The following is a 23,817-nucleotide window of genomic DNA, read 5'->3' on the forward strand; positions in this document are numbered from 1 at the left end:
AGTGGTCTTTTTTCAGTTTTCGTTCTCCATGAACTTTCTGTATTATAAGACACACTGGCTCCTCCCGCTCTCTTCATCCCCTAACAGCTCCAGGATACAGTCATCAATCTGTAGCTCTCTTAGCCAACGTCATGAATTCAACTAATGACCCTATGGAAAAGTGATGTCTCTTCCACTTGAGAGCCAGTGTCAGTCTTCTCCATCTCGACTACCTGCTGGGTCCACCACCTACAGGCCCTTCCATCACCTGGAACTGAGAATATCTAAAACTCAACCCATCTTTCCTTCACATCAGCCCTTCAGACTGAAAAAACACTTTGCTTCTCCCAGTCACTCAGGCATTAAATCTCTCAATCACAATAGGCCCACAAATAAATATTTAATTCTGATATATCAAACAAGCTACTACTCTAATTCATCCCTTCCCTTTCTCTTCCTATTTTGCCAGTAGAAGTCCAGATCCTTTTCATCTCACACCTGTACTTTTTTTATATACTTTAAGTTCTAGGGTACATGTGCACAACACGCACGTTTGTTATATATGTATACATGTGCCGTGTTGCTGTGCCACACCCATTAACCCGTCATTTACATTAGGTATATCTCCTAATGCTATCCTTCCCCTCTCCCCCCACCCCATGACAGGCCCCGGTGTGTGATGTTCCCCCTCCTGTGTCCAAGTGTTCTCATTGTTCAATTCCCACCTATGAGTGAGAACATGTGGTTTTGGTTTTCTGTCCTTGTGACAGTTTGCTGAGAATGATGGTTTCCAGTTTCATCCATGTCCCTACAAAGGACATGAATTCATCCTTTTTTGTGGTTGCATAGTATTCCATGGTGTATATGTGCCACATTTTCTTAATCCAGTCTATCATTGATGGACATTTGGTTTGGTTCCAAGTCTTTGCTATTGTGAAGAGTGCCACAATAAACATATGTGTGCATGTGTCTTTATAGCAGCATGATTTATAATCCTTTGGGTATACACCCAGTAATGGGATGGCTGGATCAAATGGTATTTCTAGTTCTAGATCCTTGAGGAATGGCCACACTGTCTTCCACAATGGTTGAACTAGTTTACAGTCCCACCAACAGTGTAAAAGTGTTCCTATTTCTCCATACCCTCTCCAGCACCTGTTGTTTTCTGACTTTTTAGTGATCGCCATCCAACTGGTGTGAGATGGTATTTCATTGTGGTTTTGATTTGCATTTCTCTGATGACCAATGATGATAAGCACTTTTTCATGTGTCTGTTGGCTGCATAAATGTCTTCTTTTGAGAAGTGCCTATACTTTTTAAAATCTCTCTCCCCTTCCCTTTCATCCTGTATTCCAAGAAAGACATTAGTCTTCATAAAGTCTCAGTTCTCACATATCCTCCCACTATTCAAAAATGTTTAATGGTTTCTTACTGCCTTTAGAATAACTCCTTGGTCCAGCAATCAAAGCCTTACACAACATTCCCCTAGCTTCCAGGCTGGCCTTATCTCCTGAGAGGTCCCATAGGAAATCTTCATTCCAACAAACATGTCTATTCCTTATTCCTAAATATTCCATATGTATTCTTAATCTAAGCCTCTACTCATATTGATTTCCTTGTCTAGAGTGTCCTCCTTTTCTTTCTGCCATCCTCTACCTTGCACAAAGTCCAGTGCAAATCCCACCTTCTCCATGAAGCCTTTCCAATCATCCTAGGGAACACTACCTTTCTCTCAAAGTTTTCAAAACTTACCATCTGAGTCATTCTTTTAGTCTACTATATATACTACCAAATATTGCAAATTATTTTAAGTGTTGATTCTACTTAATCAACTACAATGTTAGTCTCTCTGTCAGGGACTGTATCATATACTTATGATTAGAAGAATGTCCTACACATAATACAAAGCCAGAAACAAGTATTCATTATGAAATAGTTTGCTCATTAATGCTTTAAGTTCAAGTTAGTCTAGACCACAAATTTACTAAACATCAACATATTTCCCAAATCCATCCCAAAAGACCTTTGAATTAGTCATTTAATTTTTTTGCTGCCACCCAAATGACATTATCATAACTATGTCATTACATTACATAAAATCTGCCAATAGCCACTTGCCTTAGATAAATAAAGAATACTGAACTTGTATATTTTATCCCTATTAGGCAAGTTGGTAATATTTTGAAATTTACATTACAGGTGGCACCAAATTTAGCTGTCCCTGTACACAGGCTTCAAGAGAAGAACACAGAGATGTCAAAGAAAGAAAGCAGCAGTGATCTGAAATAAAAGTTCTAGACTCATTTCTTAAGTTCCCAGTGTAGTGTTGTAATGTAAATATAAACAAAATACCCACGAATCCAAAATGAACCATACCTATAATCCCTTTACTGACCAGTCCAAGACAAGTCAACAAAAACTAACTGAAAAGAACCAAAATGAAGAGTATAGGCATACCTCATTTTATTGCACTTCACTTTATCATGCTGACAGATAGTGCATTTTTTTACAAATTGAAGGACCATGGCAACCCTGCATCAGGCAAGTCTATCAGTCCCATTTCTCCAACAGCATGTGCTCACTTCATGTCTCTACTTCACATTTTGGTAACTCTCACAATATTCTAAATTTTCATTATTATTGTATCTATTATGATGGTCAGTGATCTTTGATGCTACTACTGTAATTGTTTTGGGTCTCCACAAACTGTACCCAAATAAGATGGCAAACTTAATTGATAAATGTCACATGTGTTCTGACTGCTTCGCCAACTAGCCATTCCCCCATCTCTCTCCCTCTCCTTGGACCTCCCTATTCCCTGAGACACAGCAATATCGAAATTAGGCCAATTAATAACCCTATAATGGCCTCTCAGTGTTCAAGTAAAAGGAAAAGTTGCATATGGTTCACTTTAAATCAAAAGGTAGAAATGATTAAACTTAGTGAAGAAGGTGTATTGAAAGCCAAGATAGGCCAAAAGCTAGGCCTCTTGATCCAAACAGCCAAACTGTGAATGTAAAGAAAAAGTTATTGAAGGAAATTAATAGTGCTACCTCAGGGAACATATGAATGATATGAAAACAAAATACCTTTATTGCTAATATGGAGAAAGTTTTAGTGATCTGAACAGAAGATGAAACCAGCCACAACATTCCCTTAAGCCAAAGCCTCATCCAAAGCAAGGCCCTAATTATCTTTAATTCTATGAAGGCTGAGAGGTAAGGAAGCTGCAGAATAAAAGTATGAAGTTAGCAGAGGTTGGTTCATAAGGTTTAAGATTTATGGGAGGAGGTCAACATATTAACATTCACATGAGTTTGGAAGATGTTGATTCCAACCCTCATGAGTAACACTGAGGGGTTTAAGATGTCAGTGATGGAAGTAGCTGCAGATGTAGTGGAAATGGCAAGATAACCAAAATTAGAAGTAGAGCCTAATTGCTGAATTCTCATAATAAAACTTGAATGAGGAGTTGCTTCTCATTCAACTTTATCATACTCACACCTTTTGCTCATGAATGAGCAAAGAAACTGGTTTCTTAAGATGGAATGTACTCCTGTTCAAGATGCTGTGAATATTGTTGAAATGACAACAAAAAATTTAGAATGTTACACATACTTAGTCGATAAAGTAGCAGCAGGGTTTGAGAGGAATAACTCCTATTTTGAAAGCTCTACTTTGAGTTAAACACTATCAAATAGCATCTCATGCTACAGAAAAATTTTTCATGAAAGGAAGAGTCAGTCAATATGGCAAATTTCACTGCTGTCTTATTTTAAGAAATTGCCACAGCCACCCCAACCTTCAGCAACCACCACCCTGATCACTCAGCAACCATCACACTGGGGCAAGACCCTCCACCAGCAAGAAGATTACAACTTGCTAAAGGCTCAGATGATCATTAGCATTTTTTAGCAATAAAGTATTTTTAGTTAAGGTATATACATTTCTTTCTTGGACACAATCCTATTACACACTTAATAGACCACAGTATAGTATAAACAAAACTTTTATATGTACTGAGAAACCAAAAAAACTTGTGTGACTTGCTTTATTGCAGTATTTGCTTTATTGTAGTGGTCTAGAACCAAACCTGCAATATCTCCATGGTATGCCTGTGTATAAATATGCACCTACCAGTATTGATTAAGGTAACCTTTTTTCTATATAAGAGATTTTCTTACCCTTAGGTTAATTGAAGCAAAACTTTTGACTAATATACCTTGTTTTTCTACTTGAATATGAATATTGACACTGGTAGAATTTTAAGTTAAATTTGGGATTTTTAGCTATGGTTATTTCAGCTTTTTAAATTCACTTTGAGCAAATTTTGAGAAAGCAAAAATAATTCAAGTTATCCACAAAAATCCTCAACAAACCAAATCCAGCAGCACCTCAAAAAGTTTATGCATCACAACGAAGTAGGCTTCATTCCTGGAATGCAAGGTTGGTTCAGCATATGCAAACCAATAAATGTGATGCACCACATTAACAGAATTAAAACTTTAAAAATGTGATCATCTCAAAGACACAAAAAAAGCTTTTGATAAAATCCAACATCCGTTCATGATAAAAAACCTTAACAAACTGGGCATCAAAGGAACATACCTCAAAATAATAAGAACCAACTATAACAAACCCACAACCAACATCATACTGAATGAACAAAAGTTGGAAGCATTCCCTTTAAGAACTGAAGTAAGACAAGGATGCCCACTCTTACCATTCCTATTTAACATAGTACTAGAAGTCCTAGCCAGAGCAAGCAACCAAAGAAAAAATAAAAGGCATTCAAATAGGGAAATAAGTCAAACTATCTCTTTTCACTGACAATATAATGATATACCTAGAAAATCCTAATGACTCTGCCAAAAGACTCCTGGAACTGATAAACAACTTCAATAAGGTTTCAGGATACAAAATCAATGTACAAAAATCAGTAGCATTTCCATACACCAATAATATTCAAGCTAAGAGCCAAATCAAAAATGTAATCCCAGTTACAATACCTCAAAAGAACTAAAATACCTAGGGATACATCTAATCAAGATGAAAGATCTCTGCAAGGAGAACTACAAAACACTGCTAAAAGAAGTTATAGACAACACAAATGAAAAAACATTCCATGCTCATGTTATTGGAAGAAACAATATGGTTAAAATCGCTATATTGCCCAAAGCAATCTACAGTTTCAACATTATTCCTATTATACTACCAATATCATTTTTCACAGAATTAGGAAAAAAAACTATTCTAAAATTCATATGGAACCAAAATAAGGCCAAATAGCCAAAGTAATAAGCAAAAACAACAAACCCGGAGGTATCACATTACCCAAATTAAAACTCTAGTCTAAGGCTATAATAACCAAAACAGCATGGTACTGGTCAAAAACAGACACATAGAACAACAGATCATTATAGAGAACCCCGAAATAAACCTGCACACCTACAGCCATCTGATCTTCAACAAAATCAACAGAAATAAGCAATAGGGAAAGGACTTCCTATTCAATAAATGGTGCTGGGATAGCTGGCTAGACAAATGCAAAAGAATGAAACTGGTCTCCTATCTATCACCATACACAAAAATTAACTCAATATAGATTAAAGATTCAAATGTAAGATCTCAAACTAAATATCCCAGAAGAGGCCAGGAGCCGTGGCTCATGCTTATTAAACAGCATTTTGGGAGGCCAAAGTGGGAGGACTGCTTGAGCTCAGGAATTTGAGACTAGCCTGGGCAACAAAGGGAGACTCCATTCCTACAAAAAAAAAAAAAACTTTAGGCTGGGCACAGTAGCTCATGCCTGTAATCCCAACACTCTGAGAGGCTGAGGCAGGCCGATCACTTGACCCTAGGAGTTCGAGACCAGCCTGGGCAACATAGCAAAACCCCATCTCTACCAAAAAAATATAAAAATTAGCTACATGTGGTAGTGTATGCCTGTAGTCCCAGGTGCTTGGGACGTTGAGGCAGGAGAATTGCTTGAGCCTGGGAGGTCGAGGCTGCAGTGACTTCTGATGGTGCCACTGCACTCCAGCCTGGGTGACAAAATGAGACCCTGTCTCCAAAAAAAAATTTTTCTTTTTTAATTAGCCAGATGTAGTGGCATACACCTATAGTCCTAGCTACTTGGGAGGCTGAGGCAGGAGGATCACTTGAGCGCAGAAGGTCAAGGTTGCAGGGAGCCATGATCATGCCATAGCACTCCAACTTAGGTGACAAAGCAAGAGCTTGTCTCAAAAAAAAAAAAAAAAAAAAAGGGAGAATTTTACAAGAAAATCTAGGAAACACCATTCTAAATATCAGCCTCAGGAAAGAATTTATGACTAAGTCCTCAAAAAGCAAACATTGACAAGTGGGACCTAATTAAAGAGCTTCTGAATAGCAAAATAAACTATCAACAGAGTAAACAGACAACATGCAGAAGGGGAAAAAATATTTGCAAACTATGTATCTGACAAAGGTCTAATATCTAGAATCCATAAGGAATTTAACAGTTGAACAAGCAAAAAATAATCCCATTAAAAAATAAGCAAAAGACATGAACAGACATGTCTCAAAAGAAGAAATACAAGCACCTAATAGATGAAAAAATGATCAACATCACCAATCATCAGAGAAACACCAATCAAAACCACAATGAGACACCATCTCACACCAGTCAGAATGGCTACTGTTAAAAAGTCAACCCAGCAATCCCAGCAATCCCATTACTGGGTATATATCCAAAAGAAAAGAAATCATTCCACCTTCGCAGCAACATGGATGCAGCTGGAGGCTATTATCCTAAATGAATAAATGCAGGAACAGAAAACCAAATACTGCATGTTCTCATTTATAAGTGGGAAGTACATAACTGAGTACTCACGGACAAAAAGATGGCAACAATAGATATGAAGGAGTACTGAAGTGGGGAGGGAAGAAGGGAGTATATTGGGAACTATGCTCACTACCTGGGTGACAGGATCATTTATACCCCAAACCTTAGCATCACAAAACATGCTTGTATACAAACCTGCACATATACTCCTGAATCTAAAATAAAAGTTGAAATTTTTTAAAAAGAATTCAAGTCATCAAATTCCAGTTTCATACTAATCATCACAAACCAACTTCAATCTCAAATTCAAAGATGTACAATTTCTAACAATCAGAATGGCTTAGCCACGTGTACTTTTGAAAGCAATATGGTTCACATATGAACCTATTTCACCAAACACCAGGAAATAAAATTGGTATACTACAATAACACAGAAGAAAGTAAATCAAATACAAACATCATCCTTAAGTTGATCTGTACTCTCCAACATGGTAGCCACTAGTCATGGCTATTTAAATTTAAATTAACTAAGGTGAAACAAATTAAAAATTCTTCAATTATTTCAAATGTGTTCAAAAGCCACATGTAGCTAATGGTTACAGAATTCAACAATGATCTGCACTGATGGACAATACTGATCAAGATGAAAAGACATATCAGAATAACTATAAAAGATAAAAGAAATGACCAAGTACCATAAACGAAGTATAGATAAAATGTTTGAAGACAATATCCTTTCCCTACAAGGGCCCAATTATTTCCCAACAGTGAGATGAGGCCCTGGTAATTTTTATCCTGTTTTGTTCAAGAGGGTCATATTTCCAAAAAACCAGTTGGAACTTAGAACATGAGAGAATGGAAAAATAGGTGAGGATATAGTTCCCACCCTCCTTCACTGTCTCTCAAAAAGACAGGCTGTTTTAAGAGCAGGCTGCTATCCAAAGATAGCAACAATGAAGTAGTTATGCCTCTTTTTTGGCAAGAGTCTCAGGTTAAAGGTAGAAAAACAATAAGCAATCCAAACCCAGAGGCCTTCCCACCCCACAGTATGTTGAAACTCAGTGGGCCAGCCTTTATATCCCACAAAAAAACGGATGAGCTTCAAGTTACAATAAAAAAATTCAGTCAAAAGTTTTGCACAACCAAGAATAATTTTGAACAAGTCTTCAAAAGTCAGAATTGTCACAGAGAAATATAAAGCCAACAAGCTCTATCTTATCTTAAGGTCATTTGATACAATACACTAATAAAACCATTTATGTATTTAAAATAATATAGTCTTACACATATAGTTTTCAAGCTTACTATTAATAAATACATTTTTTAATGTCAAGATCATTGAAAAATTGCTGATAGTTGTTCGCACCATGCTGGGTTATCACCAACTTTGGTATAATGAAATACTGTGAATAAAGAAGACATCTTCCAACAACGTGCTCCTTTGTAAGAACTTTCTTTACCAGAGTTGAGGGAAAAATGAAAACATACTAATAATACATACTATTAGCTAGAGGGAAATTCAATAAAAAAAATTAATTGATAATCAATTAAAATGAGTCAAATGTGCTAGGAAGTAAAACTATATCTATTTGGGCAGCTTAGAACAAAAGCAGGGTGGAAGAGAAGAAATGGAAGGTCATCAACCCAGGGATAGTGAAAAGGGAGGAGATGGTAGAAATAAGCGCTTCAGAGACTATTCAGAAATCTGAGGGTTGAGTGCGCTCCTAAACTTGAAGTTAATGACAATGGACAGAGTCTTCTCCACCCTGGCATTTCCTAGGAAAAGGCCTCCAGAGCCACAGCCAAGCAAGGGTCCCCACTTTGTCTTGGCAGAGGGGAGGAGTCTCTTGGTCTCATGTGGCCAGGGAAAAACATGGACATTTTATTATTTGAGAGTACCCATGGCTTCATCTCCAAATGAATGAACAAACGAACAAATGATTCTCTCCACCTATTTGCAGATTTCTTCTAAGAAGGTTGGCAAATTATGAGTCAAGTCCTAGAATGAAACTCATGAACTATTAAGTGAAAATCGGTCCATCCATCTTTTTTTCACTAAGTGTAAATAGCTAAAATCAAACCCTTTTCTGTTTTGACAGGAAAGAAACTAAAAGAATTGGAGCATTTGGAGTCATGCAAGTGAAGGAGGAAGGCGGTTCATCTCCTGACCAGCAGAACAAAGAAACAGGAGCCCAAGTATCACAGCAAACGTTCACAAGGGTAGGATCACCCACCACCCCACAGGTGCTGGTCCTACAAATTTGAAGGGACATAGAAGCTAGGCCTAGAAGCCTTGCTGTCATACTCAACATGTGTATCTCTTCTCACAAGATTTATGAAGTTTATGATGTACCATTATTTTGTCTTCAGTTTTTCTAATAAACTATAATTTAAGTGAATCAATTCCCAGAGGAATCATTGTTTGAAGTATTGTTATACCTTATTCTATACATTAGAAGCTTCATGTGAAAATTCCCAACTCCTCAGCAAAAAGATAAGCTACATTCTAAGAATTACCCATTTATTCTACAAGATTTATGACTACCTATTCTGAGCAAGGCATTACAAGTTAGCATATTCATCACAGAGTACTTGCAATACAAAAAAGATTAACTGCTTTAAAAATAGGATGAATAAATTCTATCAGATCATTATAAGGCATGCCAACCTTTCAATGTTTTACCAGCACTGCTGACATTTTTTGTCTCTTCATTCACTTGCTCACTCAAATAGTTACTAAAAGCCTATTGGTCACCAGTCCCTATCCACAAGGAGCTCACTATCTACTGAGAAGACAGGTAAAGATATTATTACAATGTGATAAATGCTAAGATAGCGGTATCCTCCAAAATGAGATCGTGTGTGTATGTGCGCGTGCATGTGTGTGCGTGTGTGTAAAATTTTGTTGAAACTGATGAGCAATGCCTCTGGGCTGCACATTACCTAACAGTTTCCCTATCACTAGAATAATATCAGCACCCCTCCAGTCAGATGATAAAGTTTCTGTATGAGATATGATCATTATGGCTGAATTCATAACGATCACATTTTAAAAAGGTCCTAAAGCACAATGAATACCAACCTCAGATGAGGGCACTAGTCTGAGTTTTTGCTCAAGCCCTTTAGCATAACCACCCACAGTCACACTGATGCCAACTTCTTGGGGAAGAGTGGCTGCACATCTAACAAGCTTCCCACGCACGAAGAAGTCTCATGTAGAACTAAAGATCACTGGGTGCCAAAAGGTTCCAGTCCCAATTTGGTCACTCAATGTCCCTAAGCTGGTGTCGCAGCCTCTCTGGGACTCCACATCCTCATCTATCAAATGAAGCCACTGAATTAGATGGCTCCTAATGTTCTTTCCAGCTCTTATGTAACATCATAAGAGCTTATGTAATGTTCTAGCCATTATATAGAGTCTACAGAGTCTACGACTCTAGTTATCCTTATTGGACAAACCCATTCAACTGTTCAAATGTTTCTCAAGGTCTACTTGTCCTATTTGATGTACTCTGTTCTATCTGTCCTCTCAGTGCATTGGGTCTGGGTACAGAAGACATTTCCCTTAGGGTATCTCCTCTTTGGGGAAGGAAAAGAACACAGCTTCTTCCCTGAAATTCACTGTTTTCTGCACAGCCAGAAAGCAAACCCACAGACTAGAAAGCAGCTACATGTATTAGGAAACTTGACATCCTTATTACTTACTCCTCTGCAAGAAGTTTGACATTTGTTGAGATCATAAAGGAAGGAGAGAACTCCAATATCAACTATTAATCCTGTCCCTTGATGTATTGTCCAGGTTTCTAAGAAAGTTCAGGTTTACAACACCAGAGTGTGAGGAACCATTCTCCACTTATTACCGTCTTAACCCGAGGCAAATACCAGTCAGGTCAGGTGTCAGCTGCTGTTTCTGTAAAATGGGTGAGTGCTTTCACTTTGCCTTAAAGTCAAACAACAGACCAGATGGTATCAAGAACCCTTTCAGTATCGGGGTCTGTAATTCTAACATCCCTCATTAGAGAAACTCAATTAATAAAAACTCCCTTCGAGACTCAGATTAATGAAAACAAAAGACTTCTTCAGGAATGCACTGGGAAAATTAAAATTCACTCCCACAGAAACATTCTCAGCAGTATAAATTAACCCCATTATTCAAAGGCTAGTATTCTGAAGGCAGGAGAGCTATACAGCCAGTACATGCAAAGCTTTGTTAGAAAACAGAATGATGAGTGATTCTCCCATACACAAAAGGCTAACCCTCACATTTCATAAAGTGACTGAGGCTCTTAAAAGGAAAATAATTACTCTAAAAGTTGTGGTGAGGATCACAGGGCCGGGGGCAACGGATCACGCCTGTAACCCCAGCACTTTGGGAGGCCGAGGCAGGTGGATCACGAGGTCAAGAGATTGAGACCCTCCTGGTGAACATGGTGAAACTCTGTCTCTACTAAAAAAACAAAATACAAAAATTAGCTGGGCATGGTGGCATGCACCTGTAGTCCCAGCTACTCGGGAGTCTGAGGCAGGAGAATCACTTGAACCTGGGAGGCAGAGGTTGCAGTAAGCTGAGATTGCACCACTGCCTGGCAAACACAGCGAGACTCCATCTCAAAAATAAAAAATAAAAATGATGATCATCCATAATGATGAAGTCTGTGTATGACAGAAAAAAAGTAAATTGCGATCAATAAATTATTTTTTGTGTGTGACAGGGTCTTGATCTGTCACCCAGGCTGAGTGCAGTGGCACGCTCATGGCTCACTGAAGCCTCGACCCCCTGAGCTCAAGTGATCCTCCCACCTCAGCCTCCAGAGGAGCTGGGACTACAGGCATGTGGAACATGCCTGGCTAATTTTTGTATTTTTTGTAGAGACAGGGTTTCAGCATGTTGCTCCAGCGATCTGCCCACCTTGGCCTCCTAAAGCGTGGAATTACAGGCGTGAGCCACTGGGCCTGGCCAGTAAAATTCCTTAAGAAGGTAGAAATGTATATTCATTTTAGAAAGGTTTCCATAAATTAAAGTATAAAACTTTGATATTTCAGAATGTAATTTTCCAATTCTCCGTAGAAGTTGTCTCACTGAAATGCCACATTTCCAGACACACAAAACTGAACAAATGTATTAAAGTACATCAATCATGGGGACCAAATTTGAAATAAACTACTTTTTCCGGTTCCCAAAAGAAAACTAAATTTTATTTAAAAAAAAAAAAAAAAAAGTCTAAACTGGCAAATTCTTCAATTTGTCACTGGGATATGAACATATTTAAGACCAAAAAATTAAATTAACAACAAAGGAGATATTCAAATTTATAGTTTACACAAAGTATTTCTTATAAAGGAATTCACTGTCAAAAACAAATAATTGTGATGATTTACCAGATGTTTTTGACATAGGAGCTAAAAAGAAATTACTCAGGCAGGTAGTGAGGGTACGGGAGACCTCAGTAAGGTTTTCCTTTTAATGAAAAGCAGACGTAAAATCATTTTCTCTTCTAACAAAGTGTAGCCTGTAAAATAGAGCTGCACGTAAACAAGCAAGCTGGAAACTTGCACAGGTGAATGTCGGCAGTTGTGCCAGTAGGAATATTACTACCTGGGACTAAGCATGTTCAAAATGGCAGCTGCATCTTCTCTTTTTGCCAGCCACATGTACAGCGAGCAGCAGACAAGATGGCACTGGCCGAGTGGAAAGTCCACCTGCATAATGAGATTGGGGTGGGGTGACCAACCTTCCCCGCCCACTACGTAAACGTCACACCTGGTTGAACCAATCTATGGGCCCTATGTAAATCAGACACCGCTTCCCCAAGCCAGACTATAAAACCTGTTGCGGTCAGCTGCAGGCCTGCCTTTCCCTTTTGGACTCCTCTGTCTCACGAGAGAGACAGAGAGAGCTGCTCTCCTCTCTCTTTTCTTCTGCCTATTAAACTTTCTGCTCCTTAACTCACTCACGTGTCCCTATTGTTAATCTTCCTGGGTGAGATACGGGAATGCCATATATTTTGAATAAATAGAGCAATATTTTTGATGACTCTCAATCTACACAAAATTCTTTGGTGCTCCTGGAAGTATTTCGTTGATTAAAACAAACCACTTTTTTTTAAGTAAATTGAAACTAAAGCTTTAAAAAGAATTATTCACAGCTCTACTTTGCCTCAGTAATGTGAATTGGAACAACTTAAAATGACAAGACATAGGAAACAACCAAAATGACCAAAGAGAGGAAAATGTTCAATACAGTATGATATATCCTTTCCCTGAAATATTATTAATATAGAGACATTTATGGTGATTTTGAAAAATGGCATTGGTTTACAATGCTCATGTATGATTTAAAAATATTAGCATTTAAAACTGCATATACAAAATTATGCCAATTAAAAATTTATAGCACTGTAGGTTTGAATTTCTTCATTGTAGAAAAGCAATATTCTTTGAAAAATTTTTTAAAAAATCTTTCTAAGACACAATGAATTTCACAATTAAGTATAAAAAATTCAGCTCAAATCACAAAGCCAGAAAGGAACTTGAGATCAGTTGTGCCACTTACCTCCCCACATTTTAAATATCTAGGACAGGCACGGTCTATTTTCTGCTTAAAGATCACAAAAGACAAAGACTCCATTATAATGATCCCCTTTTTACTTCCTATCTCCAATCCTCAAAGCAAAACAGAATAGCAAAAAGGCAGTTTCCTTCTGATTTACATACCTCACCTATTTAAAGGTTCACTCTCTCCCAGTCACCCAAGCCAGAAACTTTGAATTGACCTTTGCTTCCTCCTCCCTACCCTCATCTGGTCAGTCCCAAATCCAGTCAATCGATTCTTTCTAGCCTCTCCCCATCTGGCCTTTCTGTTCCCCACTGCTATAACCCTAATCCAATTCTGCCATAGCCTAACTGACCCCACCTTCGAGCGATGGCAGCACTCGTCCTAAAGTAGAGCCCTGGTCACTCTCTGCCATTTACAAGCAAGCACAACTTACTGACATCCAAACAGTTTTCCACAATCCAGTCCCCAACTAAGTGACTGCTGCTGTGACCTGTCACTCCTCTCCACTCATATATTATTACACCTCCTCTAATAGAATCTTGCTATTCCCAAACACCTCTTGTGCCTTTTCTCCGGACTCTGCCTGAAATCTTTTTCTTTCCTTTCTTCCTCATTCACTCACTCACTCATTCATTCATTCAACTAAAATTACTAGAGCCCCATATCTATGCCAGGCACAGTGCTAGGTGTTGGGACATAATGGTGAGCAAAAACAGGTAGTACTGGTCTTCAGAGAGATCATAAAATGTACTCTTTGCTATTATACACCCTTCAAAAACTAGCTCAGTTCTTATCACCCTGGGTAGCAACAATCTCTTCCTTTCTTGAACTCCTAACACATACATTTGCAGTTTTGGTCATGTATTATCCTGTACTGTATGTGTTTCCACTTCGTTCTTTACATATACATATCTCCTAAAGCATTAGCGCAGTGTTCTGCATCAAAATCGATCCCATCTAAATACTAAGTTTCTTGTATAGCAATTTTCAACCACTTATGAAATTTTAAGTTATGCTTTTCACTTCCCATAAAAATGTGTCAAGAGTTTTGTAAGGCTTTTTTGTGTTTTCGTTTTTCAGGTTTTTGTTCTTGTTTTTGTTTTTTGGTGTTTTTTTTTTTTTTTTTTTTTTTTTTTAAGCACAAAGGTGTACTGAGCTGTGGCTAAGTAAAAGTCATTTATTTCTGGCTTGGGAATGTGTTTATGAACTTACAAATGAGAACATCTGATGTCTTAGGAATCTACTTCAAACAAAATAATGAAGCCGCCCTGTGGTGACCTGGCCAGAAAGAACTTGGAAGGCTGACAGCTCCCCACTGGGATCTCCTGCAGCCCACTTGGAGCTCTCTCTCAGGCTGCATGATTACGACTACCCCTGTTAAGATAACTCGCCTTAGCACCTTGGCTAAATTTCATGTTTTCACAGCCTTATCTCAAGCAAACTGAAAGAATGGAGTAATAATTTATCATTATGAAGATTAGAGATCAACTCTACACCGAATGCCTAAGAGGTCAAAACAGCAGATATTTAAATAAATCAGTATCTAGAAGGTAAATTTGATTCCCCTGGATTACAGAATTAAGAACTGTGGGCCAGGCGCGGTGGCTCATGCCTGTAATCCCAGCACTTTGGGAGGCCGCGGCAGGCAGATCATTTAAGGCCAGGAGTTCAAACCAGCCTGGCCCACATGGTGAAACCCTGTCTCTACAAAAAGTACAAAAATTAGCGAGGCATGGTGGCATGCACCCATAATCCCAGCTATTTGGGAGGCTGAGGTGGATGAATCGCTTGAACCCAGGAGGTGGAGGTTGCAGTGAGCCGAGATTGCCCCACTGCACTCCAGCCTGGGTGACAGAGCAAGACTCTGTCTCAAAAAAAAAAAAAAAGAACTAACTGTGAATGTACACAGATATATCTACTTCCTCTTAACATATACTACATCATAACATTGGCTGTCATATGCTCAAAACAGAAGGTGAAAAAGGCTAGGCACGGTGGTTCACGCCCGTAATCCTAGCACTTTGGGAGGCTGAGACAGGCAGATCACGAGGTCAGGAGATCAAGACTATCCTGGCCAACATGGTGAAACCCCATCTCTTCTAAAAATACAAAAAAAAAAAAAAAAAAAAAAACACAATAGCTGGGTGTGGTCGTGCGTGCCTGTAATCCCAGCTACTCAGGAGGCTGAGGCACGAGGATCAGTTGAACCCAGGAGGCGGAGGTTGTAGTGAGCCAAGATCACACCACTGCACTCCAGCCTGGGCAACAGAGCGAGACTCCAACTCAAAAAAAAAAAAAAAAAAAGGTGAAAAAAAGCAGCCATGAACAATTTTACTTCTCCAAGGTTTAGATGAAGAGAAGAAAAAGAGGGGAAGAAACTATAAACTACCATCTTTTAAAAACTAAACAGTTTTCTGAGAGTTTTTTTGGAGAATACCATAAAAAAAAAAAAAATTCACGTTAAGTTACACCAGGCAAGCAGCCAGAACATTTCACCAGACAGTCTACAAAAGCAGTTATCTTAGGCTTATAAAAACTGGGCTTCTTTCGTTTTCACATGTCCTACAATTAACTCAATTTCTTTCCTCTCTTTCTTTTTGGTAGCGCACTGATAGGAAAAAAAAAAAAAAGGCAAAATTACACCCCCCAAAAGTGAAATTACAAAGAAAAATTTTTAAATTACCACCACACACTACCAGATAGGAGCTGGTCATAGTTTGTGCATATACTGTCAGTGGCACATTTCCCCCAAGAGCCGTCACCACCTAAGTTAGAGGGATCAAGTCTGTCAGGAAGGGGCAAAGGTGTCCCATATCCTCCCCATTGGCCTCAGTCTCAGGCCAACTGGGAAATGCCTTGACTCCAGGGCGGACTGCCTCTGGCTTACATCCCTGCTCTGCCTTACCAGCTCAGTGACCTTAGGCAATATACTTCCCTTTCTGGGCCCCTGTTTCCTCCTTTGTTAAGTAGTGATAATAACAGCATCTAACTCCTAGGCTTGTTCTGAGGATTGAGTTAATGTGTGTGTGTAAACCACTTAGAACACTGCCTGGCACAAGGCTATACGTGTTAGCTGCTGTTGCTGCTGCTGCTGCTATGGCTTTATTATTATTATTCCCACAATGAAATTTGTCTCGAGATTCAACCAAATCTCCTCTTCTGTCCACATCATAATAATTTATAATGAGAACTGAGGTTCTAAATGATGACCGTAAGACTCTATAAGATCATATATATGTGTATGTGTGTATATGCTTAAGTGGCATTCAACCTTCCATTAAATTATCCCACTTGCTACACATTTAATTTGAAATAAAAATTAAAAAACCAAAAGGGTTTCTCCTGACCTACCTCTAACCTAAATACTCATTCCCACAAATATTTCTAGGCAAGAGTAGTTTTTCCATACTTCTCTCAAAAATGTTCTATGTTCACATTTTAACTCAAAACTATGCTACAGACAAGATAAAAGAAATCATTTTTCTATAAATTATTTATCCAAAACTTCCTGGATACATTAATATCAGGCTGCTTTAATTAAGTTTAAATGAAAATTGAATGTTTTAAATTATTTAAATCTTCCATTTAGCTAATTATTTCTCATTAGCGGCTGTTCATTCTTAACATGCTAAAACATTTGGTGAAATCCTTTAAGTCACTTCAGAAACTGCTTAAAATTCAGTCCCTAAAGTTTCTCCCTAAAGAGCTCTTTCCTGTATTTTCAATACCTTTCCTTCACAACTCAAAAAGAGAAGAAATGACAATGGACAGGCTGAAAATGAAGACCCTATACACTATCCTTCCCAGCAAACTAGCTTTCTATGCCATTAACATCCAACCCTACACCCATGACCAGCACTAGGAGGGGCACACAGATGTCATAACAATTAATATATTTGATTTCACTAACTTTTTAGCCACACAAAAAGTGAGCCAAGTTATTAAAAGTAAGTGTCGACATGCACACGTATGTTTATTGCGGCACTATTCACAATAGCAAAGACTTGGAATCAACCCAAATGTCCACCAATGATAGACTGGATTAAGAAAATGTGGCACATATACACTGTGGAATACTATGCAGCCATAAAAAATGATGAGTTCATGTCCTTTGTAGGGACGTGGATGAAGCTGGAAACCATCATTCTCAGCAAACTATCACAAGGACAGAAAACCAAATACCGCATGTTCTCACTCATAGGTGGGAATTGAACAATGAGAACACTTGGACACAGAAAGGGGAACATCACACACCGGGGCCTGTCATGGGGTGGGGGGAGAGGGGAAGGATAGCATTAGGAGATATACCTAATATAAACGATGAGTTAATGGGTACAGCACACCAACATGGCACATGTATACATATGTAACAAACCTGCACATTGTGCACATGTACCCTAGAACTTAAAGTATAATTAAAAAAAATAAATAAAAAGTAAGTGTCTATTTGGATTACGAGGCCCAATTCCAATACCAAAGAACAAGCCTTTCCAGGGAGTTGTGTGTTATTTGTAGTTTAATCAAATGCAGATAAATCTTCTTTGAAAGGCTCCCTTTTTGTGGAGTTATTTTTGTACCGCTAGTGTGTTAGCCTATACTCTGATTTTAACTCTGACCTGTGAAATCATAACCCAAGGACAAAGTATGATTTCTTATCATCCTCATTTTATTAAATCTGCTCAGGCGTTTATAGTAATAAGTTCTGTTTTAAAAAATCAAGCAGATAATTCAAACGTTCACTCTTAATACCCCTACCTCATGAGGCCACCTCATTAAATTTTCTCCACCAGCATCTCAGAAGGTTGACATTTCATCATGGAATGCTGTCCTCCTTTCATAACTAAAGAAACATCTGCACAAAACACAGCTGTGCCCAAAATATCCACAGCCTAATATTTAAAGAGTCTACTTCCTGATTCAAAAACAATCGCTTCTAAGGTGATAATTTAGCCAGAAAAGCAGCATTTCTTTCTTTCTTTTTTTTTTTTTTTAAGAGATGGGGTCTCACTATGTTGCTCAGGCTGGCAGGCTGGCTTTTCAGTTCAACTGCGGGCCTCAAGCAATCCTGTCACCTCAGCCTCAAGAGTAGCTGGGACTACAAGCACACCCAGCTGGAAAAGCAGCATTTAATTTAAACATTCAGCAAATAATTACACAGTACAAAGTCCTGTGTGATAATGAATATAAATATATTCCTCTCCTCAGAGACATGCATATTATGATGTGACAGTCAAGATCTTTCTCGCCGTAGGACATCCTCCAGACAGAGCCCAGGTTACTAGAGGTCCTTCTAGGGGCTTTGCAGTCTCTCTCATTCTATACTTCCCCAACGTGGAGCTGACGAGATGGAGTCAGTCCTTCTCCCTTTCTCCTCTCCCCTTCAGTGTTTGTCCACCTCTTTGTTGCATACTTCCACCTTCCCTTGCTCCTCTCATCCTGGCCCTACCTGTGAAATACAGACCTTGAGGCCTTCTCTGTCTTCCCAGAAATCTCATCATTCTCTCAGCTTTATTGTCTCTTTGGGAAAATTACCAAATTTAAGAACCTCAAATATATGTGATATCTAACAGCGACATAAATATCCCTTAAATTGCTTAAATTCAGTCTGACCAAAATGGAATGCCTGATCTTCCCACCAAAGCCAATTATTCCACCCTCCTTCCTTATTTCAGTTAAGAGCTCCAGCAGGCTCACCACAACCCAAGCCGTCTTAAGGAATTCTTTGACTCCCCTTTTTCCTCAGCACCCCTCCACCCCACCCTCCTGTGTTGCCAGGTCACATGGCTTAAGATCTCTTCTGTCCATCACCATTGTTACCATCCTAATCCAGGTACTTGTTTCTTCCCTCTGAATTTTTTTTTTTTTTTTTTTTTTTTTTTTTTAGACAGAATCTTGCTCTGTAGCCCAGGCTGGAGTGCAGTGGTGCGATCGCAGCTCACTGCAACCTCCGCCTCCCAGGTCCTGGTTCAAGCAATTCTGCATCAGCCTCCGGAGTTGCTGGGATTATAGGAACGTGCCACCATGCCCAGCTAATTTTTGTATTTTTAGTAGAGATGGGGTTTCACCACATTGGCCAGGCTGGTCTTGAATTCCCAGCCTCGTGATCCACCCACCTCGGCCTCCCAAATTGCTGTCATTACAGGCAAGGGCCACCATGCCTGATCCCCTCTGAATTTTTTTAAGTGGGCTCTTATCTCCTCAACAGCCCATCTTAAGTGATGCTACTGTATTAATTTTCTGAGAAGGATATATGCCCTCTGCAACTAGATGACTTGGTTTCAAACTCCAGCTATGCTACTTTTACTTCTGTGACCTTGGGCAAGTGACCCAGCCTCTCTATGCCTTTTTTGTACAATAAGGATAATAGTGCCTGCCTCATAGAATTGTTGTGAAAACAAAATGAATTAATAGTTATGAGCAGCTAGAACAGTATATGGCATACATTTAAATGCTCAATAAATGATTCCCATTATTTGTAATTAGCACAGATCAAGTCATACCATGGCTGCCCCAAATCCCTCAAGAGTCCCATGGTGTACCAAAGAAACAGCAGGTTTCTCAGCCTGACATTCATTCTGTCCCCAGCCAACCTTTCAACTTCACATTCTCCATCCCCTACATGTTCCCTGAATACACACCAGGAAAACTGGAGGACTTACTGTTCCCTGAACACACGTCCCAAGGCTCTCCCCTCCTCACACTTGCTGTTTTCTAAGATCCCTCCTCTCACATCTCTGCCTGATAAGACCTTGTCCATCCTTCAAGTCAAAATTAACTCTTCCACGAAGCCTTTGCTGAACCCCTTCACCAGATGTGTCCCCAACCCCTTGTGAATTCCTCTCCTAGCATAGAGATTGTACTTCTCTTTTGGCAGATATCTTTCCTATACCTCAAACTGCAGTCCTGTTATTTTCCCTACAGGCTTGGAGCTCTTTGAAAGTAACATGTGCATTCAACATTGTTTTATTCTCTGCATCACCTAGCATCATGTAATATGTCGGGGTAACAAAAAAGATGGAGTTGGAGGTTTCAGAGCCACAGCCATTACTGTGGCACAGAAGGGTAAGTTCAAACTAAGAAAAGTACACACTCTGCCCAGGCTGGAGTCCTCATCATATTTCAAATGTCAATTCAAACTCACAATATAAATTGGATGGTTTCTCCAGCAAGTCTTTCCTTGTAAAATACCAGAAAAACAGTAGACTACAAGAGAAATGTGATTTGTAGGCATATCCCAAAATACCAACATGAAAATCACATTAAACATTTTCCTCATCTATCAATATTAAAATCAAAAAGCCATCATGCACAGTGTTTAGTTGGCTTAATTTTCTGCTACATCTATCACCTAGCAATCCCAAGAGAAGTGACTCAGATCTCCATGGCTAGAGCTCATTCAATGACATATTAACATATTAACGACCTCTGGCATGTAAGTTACTGTAGAATTGAACATAATGACTTATACACCATCCCCACTCTCAGACTCATGAGAGACCCCCAAACCCTAAAATCACAAAAACACAGGCACATCAATGCACATTCCCAACAACAGAGTGAACACTGAATAAACACTGCTGGCAGTGACATCATCCAGGTACACAGCCGCACATAACTCCATTCTGTCTAGAAGCAGAGCCGTAATCTGACACCAGAGACTCAGACCTCTTTGCCTCAGCAACTCTGGGCATTCATGAGCTGCTAGCAGCAAAGGGCTCTTTCATTCCCACTCTTACTTTAGCCATTCAAGAAGCATCCTCCTCCCAGCACCACTAAGAGAAACGTCGCAGACCTCAATTTCAAGAACCTCTATGATGAAGTGACAAAGATTGTTTCCCCCCAAATAAAAGATATGCTGTTGAAGGTCCAGAACACTCACTCTTCGAAGACCTGGTAGTACCCACAAATCCTTAGGCAGAACTGCCAATAACCTTTCTAACAACACAAGTCCAAGGAAGCTAATAATGATTCATTTAACTGTGTTCATTTATCTGCACATTTGGTAAAGATAACAAGAAAGAAAATTTAAACATTTAAAACAGAATATATTAGACTCCTCTGAAACACCAGCTCTTTTCATAAAAGTATATAACCAAGTCAATTCAGCCTTATTTCTTATTATCTGATACTTATATTGAATAAAGATTTATCTCTGTTCAATTAATGTTTTGCTATACCTAAAGTATTAAGATATCTTTTTCCTGTAGATTAGTGGTCTTTTACAGGAAACAGTTCCCTACTTTTATTTTACACTCTCAAATCCCAATCCCACAGAAGCAAAGTAGTCAAAGAAAATAAATCAGGACAGCTACATCATTTCATCAGAAGCAAAGAAAATAATATCAAAAAGTTTGGGGTACCCAAATAAAAGAATCAATAATATGTCAGATAAAATGTTAGTCATAGATGTGACTCTGATACAGCTCCCTGCAGTTAATGTGTCCCACTTTCTGAAAAAAAGCTGCACAAACAAAAACATCCTGAGATAGAAGAGAAGCCTTGTAAACTATAAAGCTCAAGCACCTGTAATACATGCACTGCCCTGTACCCTATGGCCACTCCATAAATACTTAGTGACTGATTCACAGGCCAATTACAGAGTCTGGCAATGATAGTGTGTCTCCCTGGTCCTACTCTGGGGAGTGTTAGGAATCTCCAGTTGCTGTTTGCTGTGGTGGTAGGAAGAACTAAAACAGATAGATGTCTGGAAGAACTAAAACAGATAGATGTCTAAAAGAACTGAGGTGTTGAAAGGTTCAAATTCTATCAATTTTCCCTGAACTTCTCCCCACGCACCCGAGCCTTAAAACATTGGTATTGTTAGTCGAATCACTGGGGGAAAATGAATAAAAGTGCAAAGTGTTTCCTCGTCAAAGAACAAGCTGAATGGCCAAGAGAAAAAAACAAAACAGAAACTTACTTTTCATAGACCAGCTCCTCATCGATGGAGAAATAGTGGGTATTTACTGTGCTTTTTGGTCTATTCCTTAAAGTAGCAAAATACAACCGATCTGAAAGACAGGTTTAAAAGACAGAAAAAACATATGAGAAGTAGGGAAGTGGAAGTGAAGGGGGGTGATAACATACGAAGGATCCAATTTAAAGACCCCATCAACACGTGGAATTCTTGCAGAAACCTCATCTCTCCCAGAAAGCTAGAGACTCAAGAGCACAACAGTTAGGCATGAGGAAGACCTGACAGAGGAACTCAGCGGGGTGCAGAGCACCCACATTTCCCTTGTTTCAGGCCAGCGGAGTAGCCAGGAGAGGGGGGTACCCGCAGAACTGGAGGTGCAAGTTTGGTTCCCAAATCTCCAGACCTCAGCAGCTGCGAGAAGGGGAAGAAAGAGGTGAGCCTCCCCCATGCGGCTTCGGAGATTTGAAAAAGAGGAAGGGAGAGAGACTTAGGGGGTGTGGTTGTGGGTGTCCCGAAAACCGAAGCCTGCGATGTTGGAGTAAAGGAGACCGGTGAGCAACCGGAGCAGGCTCCCCATGAGCTGCTGAGTGCCGGAATCCGGGCAGAAGCCGGTGCTGTCCCATTACGAGGCCGAGAAGCCATCCGAGGGAACTGCAGAGGGAGCAAGGGACACAAGAAAGGGAAGCCGGAAGCAGGGGGTCCTCGGAGAAAGGAGAGTCCCGAGAGGGGACGAGAGCGCGCGCAGCGGCTGCAGGACACTGGCAGCCTCAGGGGAAGGTGGGGACAGTGGCGCGGGAAGTGAAGAGTTGGGGGCAAAAGAGCGTTGGAAGATGCGGGGCAGCTGCTCCTCACCTTTCATGAACTCACAAGCCCCGATTAGTTCCCCTGACTCCGCTGCCATCTTAAGCGAGATACGCACTGGGGAGGGCTGGGTCGTGGCCAGCTGAGGTCACTCGCCTCCGGGGGCTTCCCCACTGCCCAGGAGCCAGGAAGCTCACAGTCCCGAACACCAAGCCTGGCCGAGGGAGGCAGCAGGCGCCGAGGGCGGAGGCGGCTTCGGGGTCAGCGCGCCGGGCGCCCCGGGGACATTCCGAGGGGAACCCGAGCCCGCTCCGCGCGGGGCGCACACGCCCCTGGCTGTGGCCGCTCCTATTTGGACCCGGCTGCTGCAGCTGCTGCTCCGCCGTCGCCGCGCCTGGGAAACGCAGACCAGCTCTCACGGCAGGGCAAAGTCTTCCCCCGGCTTCCAAAGTGATCATGGAGGAGGAGACGTCTGGTCTCGATCGCGCCCGTGGCTACTCGAGCGGCAGCCGGCAGGACTTCAGTGCCCGCGGGCTGGCAGCAGCTGCTCCGACTCCTCCTTCGCCACCTCCTTTCAGCAGTTACTCTTCCTCCTCCTCCTCCCTCTGGGTCCGCCCCTAGACCTTCCTCCCCGCCCTCCCTCAGCCCCCTCCACTTTCAGGACTCCGCGGCCATCCCTTAAAGGGACAGCCCGGCTCCTTTCTCCGCAGCAGCCCCAGTTACCAGGCACCCCGCGGG

General features: G+C 40.3%; 1 protein-coding gene across 4 annotated transcripts in view; it reads right to left on the reverse strand.

Annotated features, from left to right (window-relative positions):
- Positions 1-23,667, reverse strand: part of CDC14A (cell division cycle 14A) — a 169,613-nt gene extending 145,946 nt beyond the window's left edge. For all 4 annotated transcript variants that reach the window (XM_023191294.2, XM_023191296.3, XM_023191293.3 and 1 more), the window contains exons 1-2: positions 23,131-23,667; positions 22,282-22,372 (exon numbers count right to left, since the gene is read on the reverse strand). In XM_023191294.2, coding sequence (XP_023047062.1) covers positions 22,282-22,372; positions 23,131-23,179 — 140 coding nt within the window. In that variant the 5' untranslated portion in view covers positions 23,180-23,667. The remainder of the gene's footprint in view (positions 1-22,281; positions 22,373-23,130) is intronic.
- Between the last annotated feature and the right edge of the window lie 150 nt (positions 23,668-23,817).

Source organism: Piliocolobus tephrosceles, chromosome 1 (genome assembly GCF_002776525.5).
Source record: "Piliocolobus tephrosceles isolate RC106 chromosome 1, ASM277652v3, whole genome shotgun sequence".
Lineage (NCBI taxonomy): Eukaryota > Metazoa > Chordata > Mammalia > Primates > Cercopithecidae > Piliocolobus > Piliocolobus tephrosceles.